At 34.0% G+C, this 17,466-nt stretch overlaps 1 protein-coding gene across 1 annotated transcript; it reads left to right on the forward strand.

Annotated features, from left to right (window-relative positions):
• Positions 1-735: 735 nt before the first annotated feature.
• On the forward strand, positions 736-17,280 carry cmn (calymmin). Its single transcript, XM_028476087.1, has 55 exons — positions 736-856; positions 2,373-2,402; positions 2,481-2,534; positions 2,617-2,670; positions 2,744-2,785; positions 2,963-2,998; positions 3,068-3,112; positions 3,195-3,239; positions 3,422-3,466; positions 3,772-3,807; positions 3,884-3,910; positions 5,386-5,427; positions 6,082-6,132; positions 6,490-6,531; positions 6,676-6,723; positions 6,847-6,891; positions 6,964-6,984; positions 7,628-7,675; positions 7,793-7,843; positions 7,919-7,963; positions 8,029-8,079; positions 9,092-9,145; positions 9,235-9,297; positions 9,389-9,415; positions 9,487-9,501; positions 9,588-9,671; positions 9,748-9,789; positions 10,768-10,809; positions 10,886-10,933; positions 11,271-11,312; positions 11,495-11,554; positions 11,635-12,027; positions 12,217-12,270; positions 12,402-12,455; positions 12,691-12,744; positions 12,831-12,866; positions 13,010-13,051; positions 13,137-13,169; positions 13,643-13,669; positions 13,768-13,791; positions 13,860-13,904; positions 13,988-14,014; positions 14,084-14,140; positions 14,270-14,332; positions 14,444-14,488; positions 14,551-14,607; positions 15,060-15,116; positions 15,755-15,826; positions 15,904-15,936; positions 16,018-16,059; positions 16,127-16,177; positions 16,253-16,291; positions 16,353-16,550; positions 16,655-16,711; positions 17,214-17,280. Exons 1-55 carry the CDS (start codon positions 793-795, stop codon positions 17,216-17,218), a joined length of 2,964 nt encoding a protein of 987 aa, XP_028331888.1. The 5' UTR covers positions 736-792; the 3' UTR covers positions 17,219-17,280.
• The last annotated feature ends 186 nt before the right edge of the window (positions 17,281-17,466 follow it).

The raw sequence follows: 17,466 nt of genomic DNA on the forward strand, positions 1-17,466 counted from the left end.
CGTCACACAATCCACTCCAGTTAATTCACAAATCTCACACTTTGATAAATTTCTGCATTTGTAAAGATGGAATGATAATTTATCTCATTCATGCCTGGTGTATATTTTATGGTGTTTTAGCTCAAAGCAGTAAATGGTGCATATGTTTTACATGAAATCATCTTTATGTGATTTTAACTTGTTTTAAATATAGTTGTAAACTGCACTAAAGAATTGTATTATAAACATTTTAAAATGCAGTAAAGAAGATAATTTCCCACCACAAACAATTTGATTAGTAAAAAGGAAACTTTTCTAAATTTAATTATCCAAATGAACTTTGTATTTATGTTTTTGGAAAGCGAAACATAATTATATATTTACAGTATATAATTAAAAGAAATCCACTCTGTTACTGTTCTAACCTGAATGTCTGTGTGGGGAAAAGTATTCGTCAACTTAAGGTAAATGTGATAGTGACGCCATGGCAACATTCACATAAACATATTTAATCATCGCCAGCGTTTCAACATTTTCTGATTGTTTCCCATTTCTTTATGAAATGTCTTTAAAGTCTGAGAATAAACAGATGTTGCAGTTAATCATTGTCCACATCTGCATCTGTTAAGTGTTAATGTACTTTAATAATAATCATTCAGTTAGTGGATGAGCCCATCACCACCCTGGAGAAGAGGAGGAGCCTCTCAGATCAGGGTGTATATCAGACCCTGTTTTTAGGGTGAGTCGCCCACTCATAGGAACCACATTCTCCTGTAAGATCTGAACAGCAGTTTGGTTTCTCTCAGGTCAACCATGGGGTCGTGTTTTCTTCAGAGCGCCTTGATTCTCTGTTTGCTACAGACGGTTCATACAGGGGGTGAGTGTTGGATTATGACTTTATTAGATCATATTTATAACCAAATGTTCCTGAACAAATAATTTAATGTAGAATCTCATAAAGGTCTTAAATTTAGACAAAATAACCATGTGATTTCTAAGCCACTGCTACAGATTCATTGATTGATGTGTTATTAGAGTTTTACTATTTTAAAGAGAAACATAAGCTCTAAATGTAACTTTAAGGTCATAAATAAAGTAATGTGTTAAATAAGTACAGTAATAAAGGGTTACATTCATTCAATAAGTCTAATTTCAGCTCACATTCATTATTAATTGGTTAAATTAAAACTCAATTGTTATATTAAACAAAATATTAACATATATTAATATGTATTTAACTGTGCATTCCATTATTTAAAGTCCAAAGGAGAACTAATCAATATGATATATTAATTTTGCCATATCAGGCTAAAAAGATGTTTGCTTAAATTATCCAAGTCTCCTCTTTGAGGATCTGGATCAATGATCCTGATCATTAACAGGATTGAATGATTTCTACCTGCATTAATGACCAAATGTTTGGGCTCATTTAATCTTTTCCAATAAATCACAATGAAATGCAAAGATTAATCAATTAAAAACTGTCACCATTGATGAGACTTTGAAACTGATACAGTAGAATTTACTGAATTCTCTCCAATATGTGAATCTTTGGTTGCATTTTTTTAAAATCTGAATGAAAATTTGACATTAGCAGAGATAAAAAAAACCCAATGTATGATTCTGTAAAATGTCTCTTTTTCTAAAAGTCATGCATTTCCTCTTTATTTTCCCGTCATTCTTGGACCTACTGAGGTTCTCCCAGATGTTCAGGTTTACTTGTTAAATTTCAGACAATCACGTTAAACTGAGTTTTTGGTGACTCAGCAGTAAAAGTCTCTTTACTGCTGACCTCACTTTAAAACATCAAAGGTTTGAGGTTCAGTAACAGCTGCTTCCTAAATGTAACATCTGTCTGTGAGAAGTGATTTTACTACTTTTACACCATCATTCCATTCATTGATCTGAAGAATGATTCAGATCATTATTGAGAAAAAAACTAAATATATCAAATGACTGGATTTTATTCATTTACAAATGTAAAAATGAACAGTTTTACAATATTAAACACAACAAGTTATAGAAATGAGGTCGTATAACTACATGTTTTTATGAATTTATAGGAAACAATATTTTTAGATGTCAGGTGTTTCTTTTGATGATTTAGCAAAATAAAGTAATTTTTTTCCCACAATTTAAAATAAGTAATTGACCTTTTATTTGAGCACAAACCTCCAGATATTTAGAAATTATTCAGCAAATGTATCACAATAACAAGCGTAGAGTTGCTTTCAGCAGGTCCGTGTGATTTTTTTTGGATACCTACATTTTTAAGATGATTACTCATAAATTCACAGTTTTTGAAGAAAGGATTTACATTGGTGCAAATTATTAATTTTTTTCATATCAAACTTTATTAGAATAACTTTATTGAAATGTGTGTTTTATTTGAGGTTATGGAGGCCCATTCGGAGCATTCAGTGGTAAGTCCCTATTATTATTATTATTATTATTATAACTATGATTTTGTTCACACCTCATTTGTGGTTTTTGATTTTTAGGAAGAAAACCTCAGAATGTGGGAGGTGTTGGATCGATGCTGATGTCGTCCAAAGGTACCTCACAGGAAGTCCTTCACAGCGTAAACGTTTATGATCCACAATCTTTTATTATTTTTCCTCCCATTGTTTCTTTTAGGTGTGGGTCACACAATGGGGCCACAGCAGGAACGATACCCTACTAAAGGTTTAGGTAAGTAATGATCATCACTATCCCAAACTTTACAGTTTGCAATATTTTTAGTCACCACACATTTGTTCTTCAGGTTATGGAGCAGCTGGTGTGAACAAAGGAGTAGAAATTAAAGGTAACTTCACCATAACTTTTATTGGCTTTAAAACAAATCATAATTAATGTTATCTTTATAATTCAGGTAACATTGAATAAGTACATACTTGATTTGAACTGAGATAATGATCAATAATGTTTTTATTAATTTCCCTATATACTGTATCAGTTTTGTTTGTATTATTTTGTTTTATAGGAGGAAACCCACCCGTTGTTCCCAGTGGAAATGGTGGTTAGTCTCAACATTGTTTAACAGTGATTTGAAAATAAAAACATTCATGATAAATATTGTTTGTTTCAGGATATGGAGTTAAAGCCGCTCCAGCTACTGCAGCACAAACAAAAGGTGGTGCATCGTCTGTTTCAGTGTTTGCTGCAGAAAAATATAAGATATTTATCCCTTTAATTCTTTTCTGTCTTTGTCTCAGGCTACGGAGCTCAGGCTGGTGGTTATGGGGGACAAAAAAACAAAGGTAATAATATAGATTTTATAAAGTAACGTATACAAAAAACATAAAAAACTGAATATGATGTTTTTTTAATTTTATTTTTAATGTGGAACAAGTAAAACCTTTCAACACTTGATTTATAGTCTTTTAACCAAAGCAGTGTGAATATCATTTAAAGATTGAATGTAATAACTAATGTTTTTTAGGCTACGGAGCTGCTAATTATGGTGGACAACTAACTACAGGCAATGGTATGTTTTTATTCTGATTTTGTTTATTTTATCTTCATCTATAATAAGGCTTGACATTTTCTAACCAAAGCATGAACATAATTTAAACTATTAATGTTGGTGGTGTAACTAATGGACGAGGAGAAAAACCATGAGGTAAGTATTAAAACTATTTATCTGTTATGGAAGTTATATAGTTTACAAAATATTCATGTGATCCTAAAAAACATCTTCATTTAACTGAATATTTAAAATCAGCTCATTCTAAAACACTTAATTTCTCTCTTTTAAAAATGCATAAATAAATAAATGGTTTTCTACAGTAGGAGGAAACCCAGCTGTTGTACCCAAAGGGAACGGAGGTAAATAACAGACTTTACACTCATTCTACACAAATATATCTAGAATGAGTGTTAAATGTACTGATGTTTGTTTCAGGCTATGGAGTTAAAGCACCAATAAAAGGTGGTGTAAAGCTTTAATGTTTGATAGATGATTTAAATGTCAGGATATGGAGGACAAGCCACTAAAGGCAATAATGATAGATTTCATACCATGTTATAAAACAAAATGTCATTTTTGTTTGTCTCAGGCAACATCGTTTAAATACTTTATATTTTTAACCAAAGCAGTGATGATCATTTAAAGATGATTGTTAATAAATATTAATGTTGATGTGTTTGTTAGGCTATAGAACAACTAATGGAGGAAACCAACGACAAGGCAAGTATTGAACAATTTGATGAACTTAATGTTTAAGTATTGATTTTACTCAAACTGTTGATATTTTTTCTTCCTGAACCGATTAATGTGTTTTCACAGTAAATGTATTTTGATGATCAGCTCTTTTAATGCTTTCTTTTTTCTAACTATTTTCTTCTGAAGGAGGAAACCAAGGTGTTGTTCCTGGTGGAAATGGAGGTAAATAACTTTATTTTACAGATAGAAAGTTCACACAAAGTGACTGAATAACATGTGTTTGTTTCAGGGTATGGGGTTCAAACCAATGGACAACAACTAAAAGGTGGAGCAACATCTGTTTTAATGTTTGGTACAAACTTGTACCGAATAAGATCATTTAAACCTTTGAATTCTTCTCTTTGTCTCAGGCTATGGAGCACAACGCGTTAAAGGCAATGGTATGCTTTTATTCTGAAGTATTTCACCACAGGAAACGTACTTTTAATACAGCTTAACTTTTAACCAAACAAGTGTGACAATCATTTAAAGATTTATTACTAACAACTGGTGTGAACGTGTTTTATCAGGATATGGAGCTCAGGCTGGTAATTATGGAGGACAAGCTGCAACTAAAAGCAACAGTATGTTTTTTTAATCTGATGATTATATTTGTAATTGTATAATTATCATCTATAATTTTTAGTTTGCCTCAGGCAGCATCTGTTGAATACTTCTAACGACAGTAAATATCATTTAAACAATAAATGCTAACGTGTGTTTTTTAAGGCTTTGGAGCTGATGGTGGAAAACAACAAGGTAAGCATTTAAAAATGGAATTAACTGATTGTTTTTCTGTTAATGGCTTTAAAGCATTGCTTTATTATCATTGTTTAACCTTTACATTTACAATCAACTCTTTCTAAAACACTTGATTTCTCTTTTTTTAATGGTTTTCTACTGTAGGAGGAAACCCTGCTGTTGTTCCCAATGGGAACGGAGGTAAATAACAGACTTTACACTCATTCTACACAAATATATCTAGAATGAGTGTTAAATGTACTGATGTTTGTTTCAGGCTATGGAGTTAAAGCACCAATAAAAGGTGGTGTAAAGCTTTAATGTTTGATAGATGATTTAAATGTCAGGATATGGAGGACAAGCCACTAAAGGCAATAATGATAGATTTCATACCATGTTATAAAACAGATTATTATGCTTTGAAGATGATTGATAACTACTAATGTTGATGTGTTTGTTAGGTTATGGAGGTTCAGGTCCAATTAATGGAAACCAACCACAAGGCAAGTATTTCACAATTTAATCAACTGTTTATCTTTTAGCGTTTACATAATTGTTGTATTTATTTATTGTTTTGGTGATATTTGGTAAAATCTGTTTCTCACATAAGCAGGTAATAACTTGTTTTTAAATGTTCCTCGTTGCTGCTTAAGAACTAATACGAGTAATAAACTATATGTTTTTAGTAGAGGAATGTTTGACAAACTGTAAATGAACTATAATAATATTTTATTTTCTCATGCTGAATAAAGTCCAGCTAAACGTGTTCATTCTTTTTTAATGGTTTAATGACAAAGTACCAGACAGATGAACACATGTTGGTTTCATATTATAAAGTTAAAGCTGGTCCGTCTCCACGACAACAAATAAAAGCTTTAGTAAAACCTGTTTCATTGTTTGGATCAAACTTTTCCTAAATGTTTGACTTTGTTTTAGGTTTAATAAGTTCAGATCTGATGATGATCTAAAACAGATTTTTAGTTTATCTCAAGCTGTTTACTTTGAATTATTGATACCGTACTGTTAATTAATTGTTGTGTGTGTGTGTGTGTGTGTGTGTGTGTGTGTGTGTGTGTGTGTGTGTGTGTGTGTGTGTGTGTGTGTGTGTGTGTGTGTGTGTGTGTGTGTGTGTGTGTGTGTGTGTGTGTGTGTGTTAGGCTATGGAGCTGCAACTGGTGCAACTAATGGAGGAGGAGGAAAACCACAAGGTCAGCATAAACAATTTTACTGATTCAGGATGGGTTTACTAAATATTAAATATTAAATATTAAATACTAAATATTAAATATTAAATACTAAATATTAAATATTAAATATTAAATATTAAATATTAAATACTAAATATTAAATATTAAATATTAAATATTAAATATTAAATATTAAATATTAAATACTAAACATTAAATACTAAATATTAAATACTTTCTATACAAACCATTCCAACAATTCTGAGGAAGCTTTATCTCTATCTTAATAGATTTACACTTTTAGTAAAGCGCCAAAAGAGAGCGAAGATGAGGAATATTTTACTATATATTATGATATACATATGTTTTTTTTATTAGGTTATGGGATTCAGGCTGGTGGTTATGGAACTAAAGGCAATGGTATGTTGTTTTCTGATAATGTACTAAAATAGTACCTAATATCTTTATTTTACAGGAAACACTTTTTGGTAAATACTTGATACATTTTGACGACAGACATGTAAATATAATTTAAACAATAAATGCTGACGTGTGTTTTTTAAGGCTATGGAGCTGCATCTGTTCAAACTAATGGAGGAGGAAAACCACAAGGTAATTATTATATTGAACAAATCTTTAGATCACAAGAAGTTTATGACTATTAAGAATTGTATTAATTCTACTGTAGAAGAAAACCTGGTGGAAATGGAGGTTATTGATAAATGTTTGTTTCAGAATATGGAGTCAAAGCAGGTCCAGCATCTAGATCACAAATGAAAGGTGGTGAAATGTCTGTTTGAATATTATCTTATTTTATAAACAATTATATTGATTGTATTCTTTGTGTTGAAGGCTATGGAACTAAAGGCAATGGTATGTTTTTAATCTGATCATCTTTTTGTCTCAATGTTCTTGAGATACTTGATGTTTTGAAACCAAAGCAGTGAAAAGAATGTTTATGTATTTAATGTTAGAAACTAATGTTGTTGTGTTTGTTAGGCTTTGCTGGTGGTGACAGAGGAAAACCACAAGGTTGTTTATCTATTTTACAAATGTATAACTCTGAAAACAATGAAAATGTTTATTAGTGTAAGTTATTCCTGTATAAACATGAACAGAACTACTATAGTTTTTATACTACATGCAGCTTTTAGTAACACTCTGTAACAAATAAATAGTAAATGATACAAAAGTGGATCATTAGTGTGTTTTCACCTCTAAATTATAAATGAAACAAACACACGTCAAATTAAAAATAAATAAATTGACTATGAAAGTCATCTGCTGGAAATGGAAGAAAGTCCAAACATTCTACAATTTATTCAAATATGTAGTTTATGTATTTATTTCAGGATATGGGGTTAAATCTGGTCCAGGAACACAAATAAAAGGTAGAAAAATGTCTGTTTCAAGTTTAGTACAAAGTAGTTTACAGAGCAACAGCTGTAATACTTTAATACTTTAATACTGTAATACTTTAATACTTTAATACTTTAATACTTTCTCTTTGTCTCAGACTATGGATCTCAAGGTGGACATAATGGACAAGGAAATAAAGGGAATGGTTTGTGATATACATTATATTTTTGCCAAAATAAACAAAAGTCAATACATTTAGAATGACAATCACAATTTTGTGATAGTATGAACGAAGGAATTGTAATGTTTTTGTTCTTTAAAGGCTACGGAGCTGCAGGAAGTGCAACAAATGGACAAGCAGGAAATCTCCATGGTAACCCTTAAAGAATGGAGAAATGTAGTGTTTATTAAATATGCTATAATCATGTAATCTTTATATTTATTGCAGGATTTGGTCTCAAATCTGGTTCAGCAACTGGACAAACATTTAAAGGTGCTTAAAATCTCATTTAATCATTGATTATAAACTGTTAACGGGAACAAGATTCTTTTATTCAGGCTACGGTTCACAGGCTGGTGGTTACGTTGGCCAAGGAATCAAAGGAAATGGTATGATTTAAATGGATTATTAATGTTTGATTAATTCAATTCAACTTTATTTGTATAGCACAGTTTACAACAGTCGTCTCAATGTGCTTATGAAAATATAAAATTCATAATAAGAAAGAAAAAAACCAACAAGATCCACATGAACAAGTATTTAGTGACAGTGAGAAGAAACAACTTCTTTAACAGGAATAAATCTCTGTTAGAACCAGGTTCAGAGGTGGCAGCCATCTGCGTGGACTGGTTGTGGTTAGTAGACAGAAGGACCAACAGAACAGGATAGAGAGATAGAACATCAGAGTGTTCCAGACTAGAACCACAGATCAGGAAGTGACATCATCAGCTTCACCTGAAACAGAGCAGAGAGAGAAGAACGAGGAGAAGACACTGACTGCAGAAAAACATGATCCAGGAATGAGAAAGATCTATGTGTGGACATCAGTGTAAATAGTGTGTGAGCAGTATGATGGGTTTGACAACGCAGTGCAGAAGTGGGGGTGGTCTACAACCGGACACAACTATGTCTTTGTGGACATCATCACATTACAGCTACTGTGTGTAGATGGTGGACCATGTTTGAACATAATGTTGGTGTTCTACTCTATAATCTTAGTTTGTAGTTCCTATTTGTAGTTTTAGATCTTTGTTCCTAGTGGTTAGCTTAATGCTATTATACAGTATACGCTTTAGTAAATAAGTAGGTTTTGAGTTTAGCCTTAAAGGTGAAGAGAGAGTAACAGCCTCCTGTAGTAAGACTGGAAGCTGGTTCCAAAGGGGAGGAGCCTGGTAGCTGAACACTCTGCCTCTTGTTCTACTTCTAGACACTTTAGGACCTTCTAGAAGACCATCAGACTGAGAGCAGAGTGTAATGCTTGAATTCACATCATTGTACAATAAAAGCTTATGGTTATGGTGCAGGAAATGAAAAGTTGAACCAGGGGAAAACTATGGGTGAGGATTGACGATGATAGCTGAACATCTAGTGTGTGTAATGATTAAAATCATCATTGTTCAGGTGGAGGTGCTGCAGGTGCTTCTTCTGCTGGTAATAATGGAGGACAACCATATGGTAAGAAGTCTAAAAGCAGTGGTTCTGATGCGTTGAGGAGCACGTTTGCTTTACAACTGGTTCTGTTGGTGAAACAATGCTGTGTACAGCAGGTCAAGGCAGTGCAGGAAGTAAACCAATGAAGGGGTTTGGTCGACCACCTTATGGAGCAGGTTTGTTTTTCACTCATTCAGAAGGTCCAAGTTTCACAGTCAGTACCTTTATAAGTATATATTACAGTATATATATTATCTCTAATTTAAGGGTTGCCTCAGAAAAACCAAGGGAGAGGTGAGTAAAAAACACCATAATATAAAAGCCACTGCTTGATACTTTGAGTAATGAGTCCATTTGTTTCTCAGTGTATGGAAATAAAGGTTAGTTCCCTATTTAATAATTATTCTCTAAAGAGTAAAAAATGTAATTATTGTTTGATAACGTGGAAATGAACTGTTTTCTGAAGGCTATGGAAACGGTGGCTATGGCAGTGCTGGTTTGGGTCTGGGACCTCGGTTTGGAAATGGGCAGATGAAGGGTCCAATGCAAGGTAATGCCATTAATGATCATACAGTGTGGAGCATAATTTGGCTCCTGGACTTCAGCTATGAATGTTAAACTGATAGGAACTGGAGCAGGAGCTGGTGGACAAGGAGAAAAACCCAACGGTAAGACTTAAAGTATCCTTCACACACTCTGACATCATCAGTTTAGTCACATGATGAGGTAAAGAATATTATGGCAATAAAGTATTGTTCATCAAATGAATTACATTAGATATGTACAGTATGCTCACCAACCAACGAGCTTTCATCAACATTACTCGATGAAAGCTGTACATTTATCATCTGTGTGTGTGTGTGTGTGTGTGTGTGTGTGTGTGTGTGTGCGTGTGTGTGTGTGTGTGTGTGTGTGTGTGTGTGTGTGTGTGTGTGTGTGTGTGTGTGTGTGTGTGTGTGTGTGTGTGTGTGTGTGTGTGTGTGTGTGTGTGAGAGAGAACCAATGGAGGAGATTAGAGTCTCACACACACACACACACACACACACGTTGATCAGGTGTGCTTCACTATCGATCTGGTTACAGTCTGTGTCACTACATTTAAAATGGATTCACCCACAAAACTAAATATTTGTACAAAAAATACACAAAAGACAACAAAGATACAAAAATACACATAATGACTTTAAAAAACATACATTAGAGAAAAATACATCAAATGAAAAGAAAAGAAAAAACAACACATTTATCATGTTCATGTCTTAATGGATTAAACCAGATAAATCACACACACTATTTTACTTTGCACCTGCAAATAAAGCCTTTATAGCGCTACACAGTATGTTATTATTATGGACATAATTGATAACTCTACTTAAGCTCCTCCCACTATATGAATACATATTTCCAACAGGCTCTGTATTAGTTTCCTTCTCTTTGATCTCCACAGTAAATCCCTCCATAAACTCCAGTTAGTCCAGAACTCAAACCCCTCCCACATCCAGCTCCACATTAAGTTCTTCATCCACTGTTCAGACCCACAATATGTTACCAAACTCATTGGTTTGTTTAAATGTTTATTATTATTATTTTATGAAATACTATGACATTTATTTCTTTTTAAAGCCTCTGTCTTTACTTTTTTGCAGGATATGGAGGCCCAAGAGGAGGTCCAATGAAACCACAACCAGGTGAAGCTCATACATCAATAATCATCATAAAATAGATAAAACATGTTTAATTGATTTGAATGATGTCTTTGACCAGATTATGGAATTGGAGCCGTTTCCAATGGATACGGAGCAAAGCCAAATGGTAACAGATTGAAACTAGTTTAAAAATGCAATGTTTATCTTCAGTTTGATGGTGGGTTTATGTTTGCAGATAATAATAATAATGTAGCTAAAGATGTTTAAAGATACAGAGCCAAAGCCAATGGTATCGATCGATTAGAAATAAAAATGTTTTTAAATGCAAATATTAAATGAAAGTACATTCACAATATATTCAGTAAAATCAGTCTCTTCTTTTTAAAACAGAGGCTTATTAAAAATGAAAAAACCAATTTGATTGAAATAGCCTAATAACTCTATATTTCACTTGTATTTTTGGTTTGTCTTAAATTGTAATAATTGTTAAAATGACTTCCCAGGTTATGGAGTTCAGAACGGTGGTTATGGAGGTAAACCTAATGGTAAGGTCCCACTTATTTTATTTATGAATCAATGCCATTAGTGTGATTATGAAGGATATGGAGCAGCACCCAAAGGTGTTGGAGGAGGTTCACCCACTGAAGGTGTCCACAGTATTTATTGATAGTATTGATAGTTTGTGGTTTGATGGGATTGAAGAATTGGCTCCATAATGTTGTTCCAGTTGTTCCAGACTATGGTGGTCCTGGTCGACCCAGTGGAAAACTGACTAAAGTTAATCCAGGTCAGTGTAAAGAACATTTCCTGCCTTTGTTCAAATCTTTTGAGGATTTTTTCATCATCCAAACTGTTCTTGGTTCCCAGACTATGGCACGATAGCAAATGGGAGGAGTCAGTCTACGAAGGGAAACTACAACAAAGGAGGACCAACCGCAGCACCAGAGGACGCTGCTCCTCAAAGACAAATAACCGGAGCACAAGTTCCTGTGGCCCCTGAGGCCCCTGAACCCACGAGGGGGATCGTTGTCATGGTGACTCAGGACAAATACCAGAAGCTTCCATCACCAGTCCCACAAGGAACAAACTACAAACAGAAGCCACTGATTCCTCAGCTTAAACCTGAAACCAAAGACACAAAACCAGGTCCTGGTCCAACACCTGCAGGTCCCGTTGGTCCTAAAGTGACCACATCTGGACATGCACCAGTGTTTCCCCAGAATAACCCAGTACCTGAGCCAGGAACCACCATTCCTCAAGGCAATTATAAAAACACACACACACACACACACACTATAATCATCTGCAGCCATAAACTCATGACTCAGCATTTATGTACAAGTGGTATCTTCAAAACCTTCACTGTTATTTAAGTTTGTGGGATTTAAACATTACAATAGAATGTGTAAAATCACGTACTCTCACGTTTTTAAAACGTTGGTGTTTCAGAGAACAACGGTGGTTCAAAATCACAGGAACAGGGAAGTAAACCATACAAAGCAGGTGAACGTTATATCATGTTTTAAACTTGTTATTTTTACACTGTTAATGATCACTTTAAATTCTACAACTGATACAATGCTGTTCTGTGTTCTATTTAAACTGTTTGTAATGTTTACCTTTTCCTTGTTTAGAATGTGGGTTGTCAGGGCAACCGAACGGACAATGGATTAAAATACCTCCACCTGGTAAATTTCATTATTTTTACCAATAATAGTGATGATCAAAAATGTATTTACTATTTATTCTAGCTTTGATATACAATACGTATTATTGTATTCAGTAGAATCAATAACGATATAGAATGAATATAGATTTTTAATTTATTTTTTTGGTAGCGTACAGTGGTGGAACAGCTGGAACTCATCCAATACAATCACATCTGCATTAACATATACTTATTTTAACACAATTACATCATAGTTGTTCTCAATGAAGGTTACGGAGCTGGAGCACAGAATGGATACGATGCCAACGGTAAAACATCCTTTATCTTAACATAGTGTAAGAAGCACAAAGTAATAATAATAAACATCTGATAACTGAGCTTGTTTGGCTTTAAGGTCCCAATGGAGGCGGAGCTAAAGCCAACAAACCAGGTAGGAAAAATCACTAACATTTCAATTTTGGAATAAAATTAACAGCAAATATGTTTTTATCATTTTACTGAGTCACAGCTGTTACACTTTTATAGTTTATGACAAAATACATGAATGATAAACACAGTCTTTGTTTAAAACAGCAGGTTTCCCCCTCCCTGGAGTAGACAATGGATATAGAGCAGGTAATTCTCACTTTTTGTTTTATTTGAGGGTTTTTAACTGTTCCTTTAAATATTTAAGGATATAGAAATGTCTTTTTTTTGACAGGACTTGGGTTTCCTTATGCAGGGCAGCAACACAGTGAGTTTCTCTGTATGAACAGAAATTGATGATACGACTGATAAAGGAATGTATTTCAGCCTCATCCTGTTGTCCATCATAATAATAATAATGACTTATAACTCGTCTCACCAGGGTTTAAAGTAACCACGTCCCAATAGCGTGGGAACAATTCAATCCTAAATGACATAATGTCTAAATTAGCAACAAGGACTCCAGGCAAAACATATATGACATGATTTATAGGATGAATTAAATCAAGGAGGCCATGTCTGAGCTGTTATTCAGCATATTTTAGATAATACTCTAATCATATCTGATCAGGCTTTCTGTAGAAACACATGATTCAGGTCTAGAACATGCTAGATAGAGGTTCTATAGGACTGTACAATGATTTAATGACTGAATTTAGCTTTATTTTTACCATCTATTCAACCTGTAATCAATGATTGGAAGTCCAGTGTGCGTAATGTAATGGTCCTGTCTATTCTCAGGTTATGGAAATGGAAATTCCTATGGAGGTAATGGTTTATTCACTTCAATAGTGTAAGGATGTAGTTTTTGATTTAAAATGTCACTTTTTAATATATATCTATTTTCTTTGGAAATGCTGGTGTAGGTGACGACATTATGTCTAAACCAGGTGAGACTAAATGGTCTATTCCACTTGTGCTATCAGGTATATATCTGTGTGTTTTATATATTCTGTAGGTTATGACATTGGATACGATGCTCCTGTACATCCTGAATATGCAGGTCAGGCCTTCCTTTATTTTCACTCCTGAAAATGTATTTTATTTGGTGGGAAATACTGTAAATGTAGCATGTTTCTCTTCCAGGTCTTGGTCAGGGTGTTCCTGTAATTGGTAGGTATAAACATCTAGGACGTCATTGAACGTTATATTAACATGTTTTATTATAAATTAACCCCATAGGTGGTCAACTACAGATTCCATACAATAGAGGCCCAATGGTTCCTACTGGACTTGACGGTGAGATTAACTCAAAAATGACCAACACATTTCATACTTTAAGCATATTTTGACCAAATTATCCAGCATGTACGGTGCAGACGACGCTAGGCCTGGAGACGCTTCAAACAGAACTTTTATTTGTTGCAGGAATGGGTGGTTTTCCATATGGTGGTCAGACACTTGGAATGGAAAAAACCAACGCTAAATACGGTGAGACGTACAGTATAATGTCTCCTCTGCCTTCTCTTTAAACATGGTGCACAAATAAATATTGAACTCTTTTGCTCATGTCCATTCCTAATGATCTCACCTCTCTTTCAGGTATTGGTGGTCTTCAGTTTGGTGGACAACCTGGAAATACTGGAGGTAATGTTTGTTTAAAAATACATAAAGAGTGGGTTTAGAAGTTGTTGTTTATCTGACTTTAGGTTATGGTCCCAGTCCGTATGGGAATGGAGGAGGAGCTACATCTGCTGGACAATATGGTAACTATTAATTTCACTTCTGATATGATACTGATATTGGAGCCTTGAATATTACTGATATTTATTTGATACAATATCAGCACAAATCATACATAAGTTTATGACTTATTTTGTAGTGTTAGAAAAGGCTTGATCATGTGATGTTACTCAGAGAATAATAGTTAATGATTCACGTTCACGTCAGTTGTTTTTTATTGTCAGTATATGACAAAAACAACAAAAACTTATCGGAGCGCTTACATTGGACATTTTAGATGCCGTCTGATAAAATCCAATATTTGTTTTGTGGCTGATATCGGACCGATATCAATATCGGATTGGGACACCCCTAGTACCTGTAGGATGTATAGGATTGTGCTCTTAGGGTAATGGGGCGTCTTTGTAATAATGAAAACATGGTTTTAAATGATGTTTATCTTCTAGTCCCTGTTTGATTCTTTCATTATTTGTAGGTTATGGAAAACTTCCTTTTGAAGCTCAGCCAGCGTCGCTCGACCTTGGAGGAACTGGTGAGAAAATGAATATTTAAGCTAAATAATCATACACTGAACTGTGGCTGAACAGTAGTAATGTTTTAGATTTAGATTGAAACAAGACTTTAAAAATGTTTTTACCCTTTGGAATCGTTGTTTTATCTGAAATACAATAATATAATAATAATAATTTAAAAAAAAGCAATGTAAGGCATTATGATTCCTTTTATTTATTTCCATTGAGGGTCATTTTCAAATGTATTTATTTATTATTAGACCTAATATTGCTTGTATTTTTCAGTATTTAACAGGATAGTATTTTAGTGGCATTGATTGTTGTTTGTTTTTTATTGTGAAATGTCTTTTTAAATGCTGACAGTGCACTTTGAGTTATGAGGCTAATAAACTGAACTGAATAAATGGATTTTTCAATATTTAACATTAATACACACATTTTGCAGAATTCCCATGACAAGTTTTCACTAAAGACTTTTGTAAGAAAACTTTAGATCAGACTTTATTTCTCTAAACAATGTATGTTTTTAAAAACATCTTAATGAAAAATATGTGGTTTTAGAACATTCACGTGTGTAAATATATACATTCATTTACACTTTCAGGTCAGACTTAATGAACAATCATTTTAACAATACGGTGATTGATTTCTCTTCAAGGTGAGGTTGGGGGTCCCTCCACTCCACAGATGCTCAGTGTCATGGGCCCGGATCAATCTGCTTGGAATTATGGTACAAAAAACATTTATAATGCTTTTCATTTTAAAAACAGGATTCATATGATTGAATAAACTCTAACTAATCATCAGGAAACCAAGGATCTGACTCCTCACAACCTGAAGGTATTTACTGAGCGTTACTGAATCACTGAAGTTTTAAATGAACAGAAACACAAAAATCACTTTCTCTTTCCCTCCTGACAGATGTGGAAGGTGTGTCTTATGATCCAGCTGCTGATTCCTACGGTGTGTGATGAACACGGTGGTATCTCCTCACCAGCTTCTGCTGATGGAAATGTTTTGTTTTTATCAGACGTAGTGACTCCAGCTCTCACCGCTGGTGAAGAAGGTCTGGTTCATTTTGGTGAGCGCTGTGTGTGACGTCACGTGACATCATCTGCGTTTTATGAAATATCTGCTTTTAATGTTGAACTTACAGATAACGTTGGTCACATAAACGGACAAGTGCAAACAGAAGGTAATCTGAAGTTTTTCTAAATACAGAAACACTTCTGTTGTAATGTCCTCATTCCCAGCAGCTCCCACGCCCAGCACCACGCTGACCCACCCACCCACCACTGAAGAACAGTCCTTCACACCCCATGACTTTCCTGATCCGATGGCCACAGCCAGCGTCATCCTCGACTCTGTGCAACCTTCAGAATCACAGCTGGACGCTGACCTGCCACGTCAACTGCACATTCAGCAGCATCTCAAACTGCATTTTCACCCTCAAGGCGAGTCCACGTGACTTTATTCAAGAACTCAATGATGAACTTTAATGAAAATGTTCTGGGGTATTTATGTAATTATAAAATACTTTGTTTTTTTGGTCTTTTAGGAGCGAAAAATAACAAATATGACTTAAATGGTTTCTTTGGAAACAGTGGCTATCAAGGTAAGGAATAATCTATGTTTGTGTGTTTTTTTACTTCTCTATGAACCACAAATGGTGTCAAACTCATTGTAGTTCGGGGACCAAATTTGGACCAGTTTGACCACAAATGGGCCACAGGATTTAGGTTGGAAAACAACTATTTTACACATTAATGTACCCAAGTTTGCACTTTGTTATGAATTAGACAAAGTATGGAATGCATCATCAATGTCTGAGCAATAAGTCATAGATACTTAAATGTCCTTTGATTAATTTATTTTTTGACCAATTTGTGCTTAATTTGGGTAGATTTTGTGGAATAATTTGAAAGAAGTTGCAGACTTTTGGAAAACTTTTGTGTTCTTTCAACAACTGAATTATTTGGTAATTTACACAATGATTCATGTTTTCACTTTCTCCCACGGGCCTAATTGGATGCTCTGAAGGGCCAGATTTGGCCCCCGGGCCTTGAGTTTGACACATGTGATTTACCATTTCCCATTTTATTTTGTTTCCTTCACAGGTTAATGTTGATGAAAACAACCAATGACAACTGTTTACTGACTGTATAATATTTTAATTCTTCTGGCAAATATTTGATCTTTCCTTTGGATTTGTAAGTTTATAGAAAAAACATTTTATTATGTTTTTTCTTTTACTGTATATTTTCATACTTGTTGGTTCTGCACTTACTATTCACTGATTCCAAAGAAAATGTGTCTGCTGCATTCATCTATATATTTCTTTTTAATTGTTAAGTTTTCTTATTTCTTCAG

This window comes from Gouania willdenowi, chromosome 19 (assembly GCF_900634775.1).
Source record: "Gouania willdenowi chromosome 19, fGouWil2.1, whole genome shotgun sequence".
NCBI classification, from domain to species: Eukaryota; Metazoa; Chordata; class Actinopteri; order Blenniiformes; family Gobiesocidae; genus Gouania; species Gouania willdenowi.